Source organism: Lissotriton helveticus, chromosome 11 (genome assembly GCF_964261635.1).
Source record: "Lissotriton helveticus chromosome 11, aLisHel1.1, whole genome shotgun sequence".
Taxonomy (NCBI): Eukaryota; Metazoa; Chordata; class Amphibia; order Caudata; family Salamandridae; genus Lissotriton; species Lissotriton helveticus.
The window spans coordinates 1,051,187,296-1,051,200,674 of record NC_136072.1 but is presented as its reverse complement, the minus strand read 5'-3'; the positions used below and the strand labels follow the sequence as shown (position 1 = coordinate 1,051,200,674).

At 41.7% G+C, this 13,379-nt stretch overlaps 1 protein-coding gene across 1 annotated transcript in view; it reads right to left on the bottom strand.

Moving 5' to 3' along the window:
* Positions 1-3,489: 3,489 nt before the first annotated feature.
* CFAP251 (cilia and flagella associated protein 251) overlaps positions 3,490-13,379 on the bottom strand; it is a 591,575-nt gene continuing 581,685 nt past the window's right edge. The window contains exon 22 of the mRNA XM_078667546.1: positions 3,490-4,021. Within this exon, the coding sequence (XP_078523672.1) occupies positions 3,870-4,021 (152 nt within the window). The 3' untranslated portion in view covers positions 3,490-3,869. The remainder of the gene's footprint in view (positions 4,022-13,379) is intronic.

The following is a 13,379-nucleotide window of genomic DNA, read 5'->3' as shown; positions in this document are numbered from 1 at the left end:
TAGATGTATTTAAAAGGGCGGATTTATTCCCAGAGGTGCGGAAGAATCTGCACTTGTAAATCGTTGAGATGATGTACCAACAGTGGTCCGCCTCTGAAGTTTCTGATTGCCCACAGACATGGATATTTGTGGACCTTTCAATCTCCTCTCTGACCTCAACACCGTGGAAATGGTTGAGATTCTCTCCAACCAAGGACTAGTGCTACTCCTCTTTCAGGATGGAAAGGGTAACAGATCACCCCACATCTCTCCAACCAAGGACTATTGCTACTCTTCTTTCAGGATGGAAAGGGTAACAGATCACCCCACATCTCTCCAACCAAGGACTAGTGCTACTCCTCTTTCAGGATGGAAAGGGTAACAGATCACCCCACATGTATTAGGTGTGATGAGGAAGGACTTTCTCCACAAGTAAAATAGTTTTTTCACAGCAGAGGCATTTATTTGAAGTGTGCATTTGCACAGGGGGCTCTATTGCGCTTGTGCGATGTCCCCTCTGTTAACACCGCACAGGAGGAATAAGACCCTGTGAGTAGTGTCCCCTGACATTCCCAGTAGTGAGTCTGCATAGCTGCACCTGCAGTAGGTTTTCAGACACACTATTGGGAAAAAGGGTGAATACCAAAAACTATTATTCTGTGCCAGGTCTTCAGCCATAGCTAACTAGGCAAAATTCCTAAATGCATGGTATTTTATTTAGGTGGCAGAGGCACACCAAGAACCTCCATGCCTAACCGTTGCAATGCAGCATGAGGAAGGCTGTACCCCACCACCCACAAATTGGCTCCCTAACCAAAACATAAATCACACCCCACCACTGCAACGCACCACACTCGTACCTCATGCACTTTCACCTGGGGTTATATTGACGTGAGACTTTTACCATCTGATCGCTCCTAGAAAGTCAGTGTCATCAAAGCTGAGTGACCATATTCCATTTACCATTGCCATGTGAAAGAGTCTGTGGGACTCTAACAGCTTATCCTTTGTACCACTGCCACATTTTATTTTGCGTTACACCAATAAAAGATAGCAAATCGAGGCGTGTTTGAGATTTCCCAACAGCGTGATCTTTCTTTGCATGTTTTGCAACAAAGAAAAATAGACATTAATGAGGGCCACAGGACAGACAATTGTTGCAATTAAAAGGTCAACAAACTAACACTGATGCATAACTGGAGGCTATTTTGAACCTAAACATGTAAGACACTTAAAAAGGCAAAACTATAGCGTACAGGAGCAAAGAGCTGCTGATTATACCAGCGCCCACAGTACTGGCTGGAGTCAGTGATGCATTTCCACGTGTCCTAAGTACATCCCTATCAAGTTATGTACTGCAGGACTAACTACAAGAGCAAAGCCATAACTAAAAATTAATTATTATACCCAGTCTGAAAAATACTTCACAATCGGTACGTATTGTTTGACAAGTATTGTTTACTAGGGGTTGATAAACATGTATCATTTGCAGACACGTTAACCAACATGTTTTTACATGTATCCAAAGTCAGAGCTTTTACGGAATGTATAAGCCCTTTGACAAAACTCGACTTGGAAAAAAGACAGTTTAATTTTAAAATAATGAAAAGTAGAACGGGAGTTGATTCTTTGCTAACTGATAAGGCAGATATTTTCTTTGTTAACACTGCTTTTATTGTGTGACTTGTAGTTAAATCCAAAAAGATACGGAATGGTCGATTTAAAAACAAATAATTATACAAAGCTAAACTGAGATTGTGAGTAAAATTGCCAAATTTGCAAAATTAGCAATTAGGCAAGCTGCAATTGTCTCTTAGGCTTTCTAAAATAAATCTCAGTTAGTTTGCCCTATAGATATTTTGCACACAGTTGTACATGCCATTAATCCACATTTTGCTGGCCTATCTAGTACAAAACTGCAATTATTTACCAAATCGAAAAATTGTGGCAAATAGAAATATGGATAAATACACAGCTGCATAAATACTCTTCAGTTGCTTCAATGGTGTCATACTCCAAAATAGATTATGTCATTTAACAGAAGAGTGATTCAAATACTGCATTCGAAAATATGGATATTTTCAACACTGTTTGTCGCAGATACAATTCTTTGGAGAGCTTACAACAAGAAAGAATACCTGCCAGCTTGAAGAACAATCTCACCGTGGGAGGAGGGGGTGGGGCCTTGAATGGGGGTGGGGCCTCGTGCAGGTATGTACTTACTAGTCCCTACCCCACCAAGCCATTCCTCCCCAAAAATAAAAAACTTGCTGAGGCTGGTGCCGATGTCCTGGGGTGTTTTCACACCCCTTAATGGACGTCAGTATTTCAAAGCCTCAGAAACCGAGCTGGAAACCCACTATTTACAGTGGTTTTCAGCTCGTTTTCCATGCCATCTTGTGCTGGGAGTCGATATTGTGTGTCACACGGTGGCACCGTGTGAGTTGGCAGGTATGAGAAAAAGACAACAGGAGAAAACCCATAAACCCAGTTGAGACCTGGGTGAATCTGGTAATAAACGACAATGTCTCAAAAGGTAATATTTTAAAAAGACAGTTAGCTAGAGTGAAAAATCAATTGCAAACAAACAGAAACAGGAAAAAACACCAAGATTGGATTGCGCCATTCACCCTTTCACGAGCATGCGGAGTGCACTAAAACTTTGGATTACACTTGCGTATGACATAATATTGCTAACGTAACTAAACGTATTGTATTAAGAGTTTCAATACAGGCCGCACTATCCAATCCTGTTTCTGTTTGCTCGCAATTGATTTTGCGCCCTATCTAATTGTCTTTTTAAAATATTACCTGTAGACACATTGGAAAGCTTAAGCATCTTTCATGTTTATTAGAATGTTCTATTAAATGCGAAAGTTCTCCAAAAAAAAGGTGTCCAGAATCGCAAAAGGCGGGAGGAGAAGGTGCACCCGAAACTCCATGTATAACAAAGCAGCAGACGCGCGCCCCCTGCAGTTACAGATCGGCATCGGCTCAAACGAACCAGGTGAGCATCGTGAGTGGGGCATGGGACGTCCGCTGAAGTCACATAGACACAGGGAGAGGGAACTGTAGAAGGTGCAGAGTTCAGTCCATCCCTCCGTGAATAAGGGACGCACTGGAATACACGTCTGCCCTGGCTCCTGGTTCACCTGTGTGCTCAAGCTTTGTGATGGTGTCAATATACGTGTGGCAAGACAAACTGCGTGCACACAGGGCATATATGTTCATGCAAATTTGGTTTGTGAATTTGTGCGTGTGCAAAAGGCCCTTTTTTCCCTAATCGAGGAACACATTTCATGAATATAAGCAACTGTCTTTCTTTAAACGCCATGGGCGCCACATCTTGCATGACCACAGCAGAAATATGTTATTAATGAGTTAATAACTCTTGCTAATAAGAGAACATGTTAATTCACAGACCTGACAGTCTTTTAAATCAATACTTTTTTTACAACACCTTTGATATACTCGAGCGCTACACAAAGCATGAACTCAACAGACAAGGTCTAAAAAAATATTATTTTATGTTTAAATTCACATATGAACGTCCCATTAATGTCAACACTGTGTATACTTATTATGAATCATAATACGCTCTATGTGATTCTGTCATTTCACTGTTCATTGTATGTTAATAGAAAGAAAAAGGGACTCATTCTCAAAAAGACAGGACACAGGTAAGGTCTATGGATGATGCTAAGCTTCAAGACAAGAGATTTGGAGCCAATACCCTTATTCGTTCCGTTGCAGTTAATTTTTTTTTTACAAATGTGAAAGTCAGCCTTTCTTTGGCAGAGCTCGAGTTAAAACATCTACTGTTCAGGAATGACGCAATCCTATTGGCTGAAGAGTAAGACCGTGCACCAATAAGGACGGTCGCACCCTTTTCAACACACGTCTGCTGTTAAGGCCATGTTGGTCGCACTGTCTTCATAGGTGACTTCCTGCGGAGAGGGAACTGGCAGACCTAGAATTTCAGTAGCAAACATTCGAGATGTAATGGTTTGCGGAATTTCTTGTTCAAGCAAAACTGCAGAACCTGGAAAGAACAGAACATAAAAAAGTAAGACTAATAACCAATGTACTACATAAATAGCCCAAGCACAAATGATACATGGAATCAAGTTTGGTTCATGGGTTTCCAGATGATTTGATTAGTAATTTGAAATCACTTGAATATACTTCTAGATTGACTGGTGTGACATAACTCAACTATATTATTTTCTTCCAATGATAAAACCTGCAGGAAATCTGAAGGAATGAAAAACAATTGTTTCAAACACTAATTTCTAAAAGCACATAAGAAACATGTCCATGTATTACATGACACCTGATATATCAGATACAATATCGCAACTAGTACGTTGGTTCGGCATCCTAGAAGAACTGCATTTTACTTTGAATATTCTAAGCCACTTATATGAGTGACCCAGTAAAGCTAATTTGGGCAAAGTTCAATTTTCTTATTTTTTATTCTGTTTATTTCTTGAGTGGTGTTGTATAAGGCATACAAGCCTGCGAGTCACTGAGCATTTTGTATAGAACACGACAACGCATAAAAATCACATACAATGACATAAGAGAAATGCCAAGCAAAAATAACAGGGTAAAGGAAAAACTGAAAAATATAGGACTAATACTAAAACCCCCACTGTGAGTGGGTTTTCCAATCTGAGTGGGCCTCTATTCGCCCAAGGGTTGGAATAACGAGTTCAGTGATATCTTCTTCACTCAATAATCACCGTATGAATTAAATATCTCACCCATTGTTATATTTTGGCAGGTAATGCCTGCTGAAATTTAACAGGGGAAAGGTGTATAGCATTTACTGTGCCATGCAGATTTTGGTGGAGGAAGCACTAAAGTCAGTAAGTCAGTAAAGTAGGTACATTTTTATTTGATACAGCCCTCTACTGAGATTAACAAATACAGAATTAAAATTATTATTAATACTCTTAAAAATGATTAAGATGAAAAACTTGTGCTTTTAAAGCACACTATAAGATGGTACAGTAGCAATATTCTACCACCTACCCATACAACATTCAAGAAAGATAAGATAAGATAAGATAAGATCTTCTGGTTGTGCTTATAACTTAGAACAGCTTCAGAAAGCTTTTTAAAAACGTAAACAAGTTATGGCAAACAAATTAATTAACAGGAAAGTTACACAATGTAAGTAGATCTTGGCCCAAGAATGCATTATACTTTAATTGGATTGGAATTATATAACGTCATCGTGCCGCTACTATACTCACATCGGGACATATTAGTAAAACGTGAAGCAAATCTTGTTGGCCACCTTTGCATAATTCACATAAGCCTTTGGGGTTATTTGTACCTTCCCAGCTAGCTAAATGTTGCTAAAGGGAGTATACCCAAACGTAAGAGTAGGAGACAACGCCTTACTCCGCGCTCCAGTTGAAAACGCAAATAGGGAGCATAGGTTTTAAATTATATTTGTTCTGTAAACACTTTATAATGCTTCAATTGAATGCAATATTCTTTATCAGATTCATAACTGATTCTAGAGGCCAGATGTTTTAAAAACAATTTCAAGTGTGCTGGGGACCCCTCCTGTAAAAGTACAACTGTTCATTGAGAAACCTCAAAGGCTTTCACCGTATTCCTATTAAAAGTATACCCAGACGCTTCCTCTCTAAAAGTCTCCAATTTTAACAATGTCTTAAGGTGTCTGGCGCTGCATGTAATAAATTGTACACCCACCTAATAATATTAGAAATAACTCTGGCTGAGATTCCCGTTACCGATAGCTCAAGACCTAGGGCTTGAACTGGTACAGACTGCAACACTTTTAACAATTTTCGGAGTATGGTCCCTTCCTTTGCTTTTATAGATTGCCATGTTTTAATTTGTGTATATTCCATGGCATATGATAACATCGGAGGGATTTTCATGCCATAGACCTTCAACATTGGTGTAAAGTGTCTAGTGTCTATTTCCCCTGGAGAGGTACAGTCTCTGTAAAGCCCCAACGTGAGATTCTGTCTTCCGCCTCAGGTGTTGGAGGTGGGCTGTATCCAGCAGATTAGAAGTAAAAATACGACCCAAATAAACATACTCTCTTACTGTCTCTATCGGTTTGTCTCCTAAAGACCAAATATAAGGTAAAGGCTTCCTTCTGCCACAGAAGAGGAGTGCTTTAGTTTTAGTGATATTTGGCACCGGAAAATTTTCAGTTGCATAAAGATTTAACTCATTCAGGGTTCTTTGCAGGCCTATCAGGGTCTGATCGAGTATAACGATATCATCGGCATACATTAAACAGAGTATATCAACTTGAGCTAATTTAGGAGGGTAATTTTTAATTTGAGAAAGACGCCCCGGGAGATCGCTATTGTAGATGGAGAATAATAGGGGAGCTAATGAGCATCCCTGTTTCAGCCCGTTCCGCGAAGGGATAGGTTTGGTTAGGCCTTTCTCTCCCCCTGTTTGGACTCTGCACCATGTTGATGTGTGAAGAGAGATTATTATTGTTAAGAGATCTTTGGGAATCCCCATATTAGCCAATTTTCTCCGTAGTGTCAATCTATCTACACTATCGAACGCTGTCAAAAAATCCTTAAAAGCACAATATAAAATTTGAGCATTTACCTTAACAAACTTATCAAGCACTGTTTGGAACACAGCAATATTGTCCAATGTAGAATGCTTTGGGCGAAACCCAGCCTGATACATGGGGATCACTTTTCTTGAAAAAGCCCGGTCTTTTAAGTGTTCCAAAACGCAAGCAGCAAAGATCTTGCCGGTAGCGTCGAGAAGAGCTTTTTGCCTATAATTTGCAGTATTCGTTCTTGTGCCTTTTTTTAGGAGGGGAACCACCATACTCCCTCGCCAAAATTCTGGAATTTCTCCACTTTTCAGGCAATATTGGAAGAGTGGGGCTAAGAATTTACCCCAGACATCAGTGTTTTTTTGTAACACTTTCATTGGAATCTTATCTGGTCCCATCGCTGCTGAAGAACTGGCGGAGGACATCAGAACAGAGATTTGTGCGGCTGAAATTTTCATTGGTTCCTGCTCAGGTTGGTTCTTCAGTGCTTGATCCAGTCCGGGGAAAAAGAGGTGATGATGATTAGATTTATAGAGCCTTATAATATACTTTTCCCAGTCAAATGATGATACTGGTGTCCCTTGAGCAGATTGTCGTATCCCCATCTGTGCAGAGATTATGTTCCAGAATAATTTATTATTTTTGTGTTTTACTGCTAATTGAATGTCGACCCAGACACGATCTCTTAGAGTTTGTCTGTCTTTCTCCTTTTTCCGTTGGTGGAGTTTTTTCAGCTTCCTTATTTCTCCTTCTCCTTGCACACAGAAAGAGCGGAATTGAATTCTAGTCAATTTATTTAATTGTCGAGAATTATTATCCACAGATTTTCCCATATGACATGTTTTAACGAATTCTCGTCTCGAGGTACTTCCTTGGAGAGAGGCAACTACCGATTGTAAAGTAGCTTCAAACCTGTTTATCGGATTGCCAATTTTACTCGTAGATGTTAGCAGATCTTGGGAAATTATATGATTTATTTTACTGATTGCTTTGGAATTTCAATGTATCCTTCCTGTTTTGTGATCCATTACTGCCTGTCCTTCAAAGGAACAGAGTGACCACGGGGGAGTATGCTGAGTATAGACAACAATTTCTACAGAAAGTAATGCGTGATCACTTTCATGAGAATATTGAGTAGAAAGCGATTTGACCTTCGGAAATAGATCTAAACTACAGATAAAATAAACTATGATTGAGGACTTAGTTGGACCCAGTCTGGTATATGCTGCCGCAATATCATCATCTTTTCTCCCATTTATTATAATGCCATTAATTGCTTCAATAGATGACAAAAGCATTTTCCCCATTTTATCTGTTTTTATTTTATTGGGGAAGACGGGAGTTGGTATTGAACAGGCTTCTTCCTGTGGAGATTCAATCATATTATTGATTAGTGAATTAGAGATCTTTCCATTGAAGTCCCCAGCCATTATCATCATAGGATATCCTCTTACTTCTAGGATTGATTCGATTTTCATGAATGCTTTGGTCAAGATTTGATCTTTTGAAGTTCCTTGTGGAAAATATATATTAAAAAGTAAGAGGTTATTCATTTTCGGCCTACCTGGGAGTGGAAGCCGGGGCCTCGATTTCTAACCCGTCCGGGTTGGAATTGAACAACATCGGCTGTGAACCTTGGGCTTTGTCCGGTCTCCCGAACGGGGACATAATCTACCTGTTTTAAACAGCGATTTTGTATCCTGCCTGCAACGCACACGCCACGGCGTGACACAACGTTTGCTGCGGCCCTGTATCCGACGCCCGGTGACATAGTAAGCTTGTCGGGGGGTGTGCGGACGGGAGCCCCGACCAGCGGCGAAGGTGCAACATTGTGAGGTGAGAACGCCCGTGGTTGGTGTCCGCTCCAGATTTGCTTGCTTCCCCGGAGTAGTCGGCCTCCGGGGTCTGCATCCTGATCTGTTGCTTACGAGAGGAGATGGAGGGGACGAAAGACACACCACCGCTGCGCGCCGTAATGGCGGCCATTAGAACGCTCCACTCACAGATCATTGTCAACTACCAGGCACTGTCGGTAACAATGGATGATCTTTGCCGGAGACCGGACAGCGGCTTTATGCCATCATCGCAGCCAACGGTGCCACCAGTGAAACATCGTGTATCCAACTTCGAGGTCCCTGTGCAGACGCCGGATCCCTTTCGCGCTGCTGATTCCTATGAGACATATCGCGCGCCCGTGGACATTGTCAGCGTCCCTTGTTTGAACCCTATCTCGCCGAATATCACTATGGACAACTTTGACTGCCTTAACAAGATCACCTGTGACTATTGGAAAGTTTTATCATCCTTCCACGCTTTTCCTCGCTTGCTCTGTGGAGATCGTAAACCTTTATCCTTTATTTGGCTTGCTCATACTTACTTGAACTTTCATGAAAACTTTACCTCTCTCCTTGTTGCAGTGGCCTGGGCTATAAGTGCTCCAGTGGTCATTCGTACTGGCCAGGGTTAACTTGTGGGACTTTTTAGGATACGTGAAAATAATTTAATCTGCTGCTGGGATTGTGACCTGTGAAATGCGGATTGATTGTGCATCTCGCTACATTTATTTTGAACTTGTTTCCGGGTGGTCGCGTCTGGTGGAGGGTAAGGGAGTCCGGGAGTGTGTTTTTTGTCTCTCCTCCTCCGCTTCTTTCTTTCTGTCTTTTAGGGACGTTTCTGGGCGACAGGCACGCTGCTAGTGGGTTAGGCCGTAGCCATTGCAGGGGTGCAGGGTGGTGGGGGGGTTTGTTATTTTGCCTTTGTTTTGTTCTATGGCCCCTTCTTTCTTCTCTTTCTCTCTCTTTAGGGTATTCCTCTGGGCGACAGGCACGCTGCTAGTGGGGTAGGCCGTAGCCATTGCAGGGGTGCAGGGTGGGGGGTGTGGGGGGGGTTTGTTATTTTGCCTTTGTTGTGTTCTATGGCCCCTTTTTCTTTTTCTCGCAGGGTCCAGTAGCGATACTTTCGATCTCATCCTGCAGCATATGAGTGGGCGGGGTTTGGGGTGGGTGGTTATGATGATAGATAGGTAGCTTTGTTCTTCTCCCTTAGTGAACATACTGGCGCTTGCATTTTTACTGTTGGTCTATCTTGATCCATGACTGCCTTTTAACGCCTACCTGCATTTTTATACCTCCAGTGTGTAGCTCCGGATATCCTGTATTTTCTTCTTTATCTTGTTTTTGGGGGGGGGTTAAATATAAAATGAAACCTTAGGCATATCCTTGATCTCGAAATGTTTTCAATACATCGTCTATCCTCCACCGCTGCCGGACCCATGGGTTGTCGGCTGAAGAGCTGTGTTATTGGGTTTCCTGATACGTTCCCCATACATGTGGTGACCGGCCCCTGTCGATGCAGGGCTACTTCTGTATTTTGTGTTGAACGATATAATAAAGGTTTAAAAAAAAAAAAAAAAAAAAAGTAAGAGGTTAGATGAAGTCTCCATTCTTTCTTTCCGGCACTTAATGCTAATGCATTGGACATTTGGGAGCGAAAGCTCAATTTCCTCCGGGTCCCAGTCTATCTCTTCTCTCAGTAGGATTTCTAGGCCTCTTTTTGCGTGCCTCGGCTGCTTTAACAAACACAAAGTAATCTTTTTGCGAGAAAGTTGTCATGGACCATGTTTCTTGCAGTAACACAATTGACGGTGAATGTTCCAGAATAAAGAGCATTTTATCAGTTGTCTTTCCCATGATGTTCCATGACACTATTACAAGCCTATCGCTAAAAAGGCAATTTCAAGTCCTTGCCCAACTTATTCCTGTGCAGAGATTTCACTATCCAAGCCCAGGAATTTTCATCCGGATGCAGCTTTTGCCGTGAGTTCGATCCATTCCAGAATTGCCGGACTCCATCTTTCATAGAGATCTGCAGAGGGATGTCTTGCGTGTGTTTCCTTTCTTTATCTTCCGTGCTCTGCTGATTAAAAATATTGTTAGAGATGTCTTTTATTTCTTTAGCATCCCTCATCTGTTTGCATACGGAGCTGGTCTTTTTAACCATGGCAATATCAAAACCTTTTTTATGAAGAATGCCTTGTTCTTTAATTATAATAGCTGGAACTACATTTGACCTAAACTCTATCCGGGCCACTGAGCAGGTCATTTTGTCAGGAAAAGAGACTACTTTTATTTCTCCTGTAGTTAGCGATTGGAGCAGTCTAATCTTACGTAACATTTTGACTATTCTCCCTCGGTTTAATGGACATGTGCAACTCGGGAATATGTCTGTACATTTTAACAGGTTTGAGACTGAGCTTTCGGAATCATCCTGGAAATGTTGATAGATGCGTTTATCTTCTGTTATATGTTCTTTTGATTTGGAGCAATTTGATGAGAAATTTGGAGCTAGCAGATTTAAGACTTTTCTGTCTTTTATTTCCATTAGAGGAATTTTTGGAGGTGACTGCTGACAAATATTGAGTGATCCGTTACTACTCTTCTTGATGTGGTTGGTTGCTTCCCCATCTTGTTTTATTGGGCTTACTTGGAGAAATTTTACTTTTCGCGAAGCTCTTTTCGATATTCTCTGATTTGCTCTTTTCTTTGTCAGCTTCGTCTTGTTCTTTTTCCAGGACTTGTATTTCTCCTTTTTATGAGGTGTTCTTACGGGTTCCAGTTGAAATGATTGGTTCCGGGATGGGGCTTCCCCATCACCTCTCATATCAATTATTTGAGAAGGGGAGAGACCAGTTTTTTGTTTTTTTACTAGAAAAATTGGAAATAAAGATATGGGGTTTTGAATGGTTTTCCCCTTATCGCTTTCTGGGCCAGTGTCTTTGAATAGTTTCCGAAGGGAGTACATTTCATCACCATTTAGGGGATTTGTTTTTTTATTTTTTTGTATTTGGTTCTTTTCCATCTGAATTTCCTTCTGCTTTGCCCCATTTTCTTGCGATGGGGAAATGCTGGGGACTGAGGTATTTACGAGACGCTTCTCTTTTCTGCCTGTGTCATACTGTAGAATAAGAGATTGCGTGTGTTGTTTGAACAGGTTGATTTGATTGAGTCAATTGTTTTTTCCTTTTTTTATCTATGAGATATTGGAGGATTCCGGTTTGAGTTTCAAAAATCAAATCCGAGTTTTCCAAATTCTTATCCAAGAATCCATAATTCTCTGTAGTGACCGAATGGTGTTTGATACAGGATCTTGACTATTTGCTGATTGCGGCATGATAAACGGCGGGAACTCAGAAGATTGAGAGAAATTTTGATCTGGCTCTAGCAAGTTGCTTGGAGTGCTAGATAATATGTGGACTGGTTGTTTTTGAGCATCTTTAGAAACAAGATGAGTGGGTGAAATAAAATTAAGATCAGGAAGAGTGAAATATGTTGTTGCAATTTGTCCCAGGCCCTCCTGGTTTTCCGTTTTAATAAATATCCCTGGGGGGTCTTTCGTAGGCGAGAGATTCTCAGTCTCTTTATTTATTTATTTTATTTATTTTAAAAATTTATAAAGCGCGGCGTATACCCGTGGGTGTCTTGGCGCTATAATTTTGCTGAAAATCCCAGAATAAGGTGGTATCTTCCTTCAAACGTATCGTTTCTGAGCGGATTATTGATCGAATAACCAAGTTTTTACCAGTTTTCTAAACTGAAATAACGATGGTGCCAGTTTTATTTCCTTTGGGAGCATGTTCCAGATTTTGGCTGCGGCATTGGTAAAGCTTCTGTCGCCCCATGTCACCGTCCTGGTGCGTGGCACTACCAGTAGGTGGCTATGTTCGGAGCGTAAGGATCTTTTTGGTGAGTAATATTGAAGTTTTCGTTTGAGAAAGGCTGGTCCAAGACCCTTGAGAGCTTTGTAGGTGAGACACAGGGTCTTGAATCTGATGCGATTTCTCACTATTAGCCAGTGGAGATTTCTAATCGCGTGCCTGGTGGACTGAAACTTAGGAATGCCAGCTAGTAGCCTTGCGGCCGCATTTTGTATAAGCTGGAGTTTGGCCACCACCCTTGCCTGGGCGTTTACAAACAGTCCGTTACAGTAGTCGAGTGAAGAGAGTACTAAGGAGCTCACCACTGTTTTCTTAGCACTCTCCGGGAGATAGGGCAGGATTTTTTAAATTATCTTAAGCTTGTAGAAAGCAGACGACGCAACCTGGTTGGCATGGTTGGAAAAATTAAGATTGTCGTCAAATATAATGCCTAAGTTCCTGACCTTTTTTACTGGTTCTGGAGGGGCTCCGAGGGGTGTCGGCCACCAAAGAGAGGACCACTGTGGTGATAAATTTCCAAAGATCACTACCTCGGTTTTCTCCGAGTTGAGGCGCAGGCAGTTTTCCGACATCCATTCCTTGATGGCAAGCATGCCTTCTTGGAATCTGGTGGCAACCTCCTCCCCGTTGTTCTTAATAGTGATCACCAATTGGGTGTCGTCGGCGTAGGAGGTAAGGCTCATCCGGTGGTTCTTAATCATCCTTGCTAAGTCCGACACATAGATGTTAAAGAGTGTCGGACTTAGGGATGAGCCTTGCGGGACGCCACATGGGAGGGCGAGCTGAGGGGATTGAAATGCGCCCAATGTTACTGCCTGTGTTCTGTTGGACAGGAATGATGCCAGAAGCTCTTTGGCTTTTGAGCATATGCCCATCTCCTCGACACGGTCAATCAGAACGGTATGGTTGACCGTGTCGAAGGCCGCCGAGAGATCCAGTAGGACCAGTATAGCTGTCCCTCCTTGGTCCCTAATGGCTCTGATATCATCGGCGGCCTTAATGAGGGCAGTCTCCGTCCCATGAAGTTTCCGGAATCCAAACTGCGATTCGTCCAGGAGACTGTTTTGCTCAATATATTCGGCTAGTTGGACGTTCATTGCTCTTTCCACT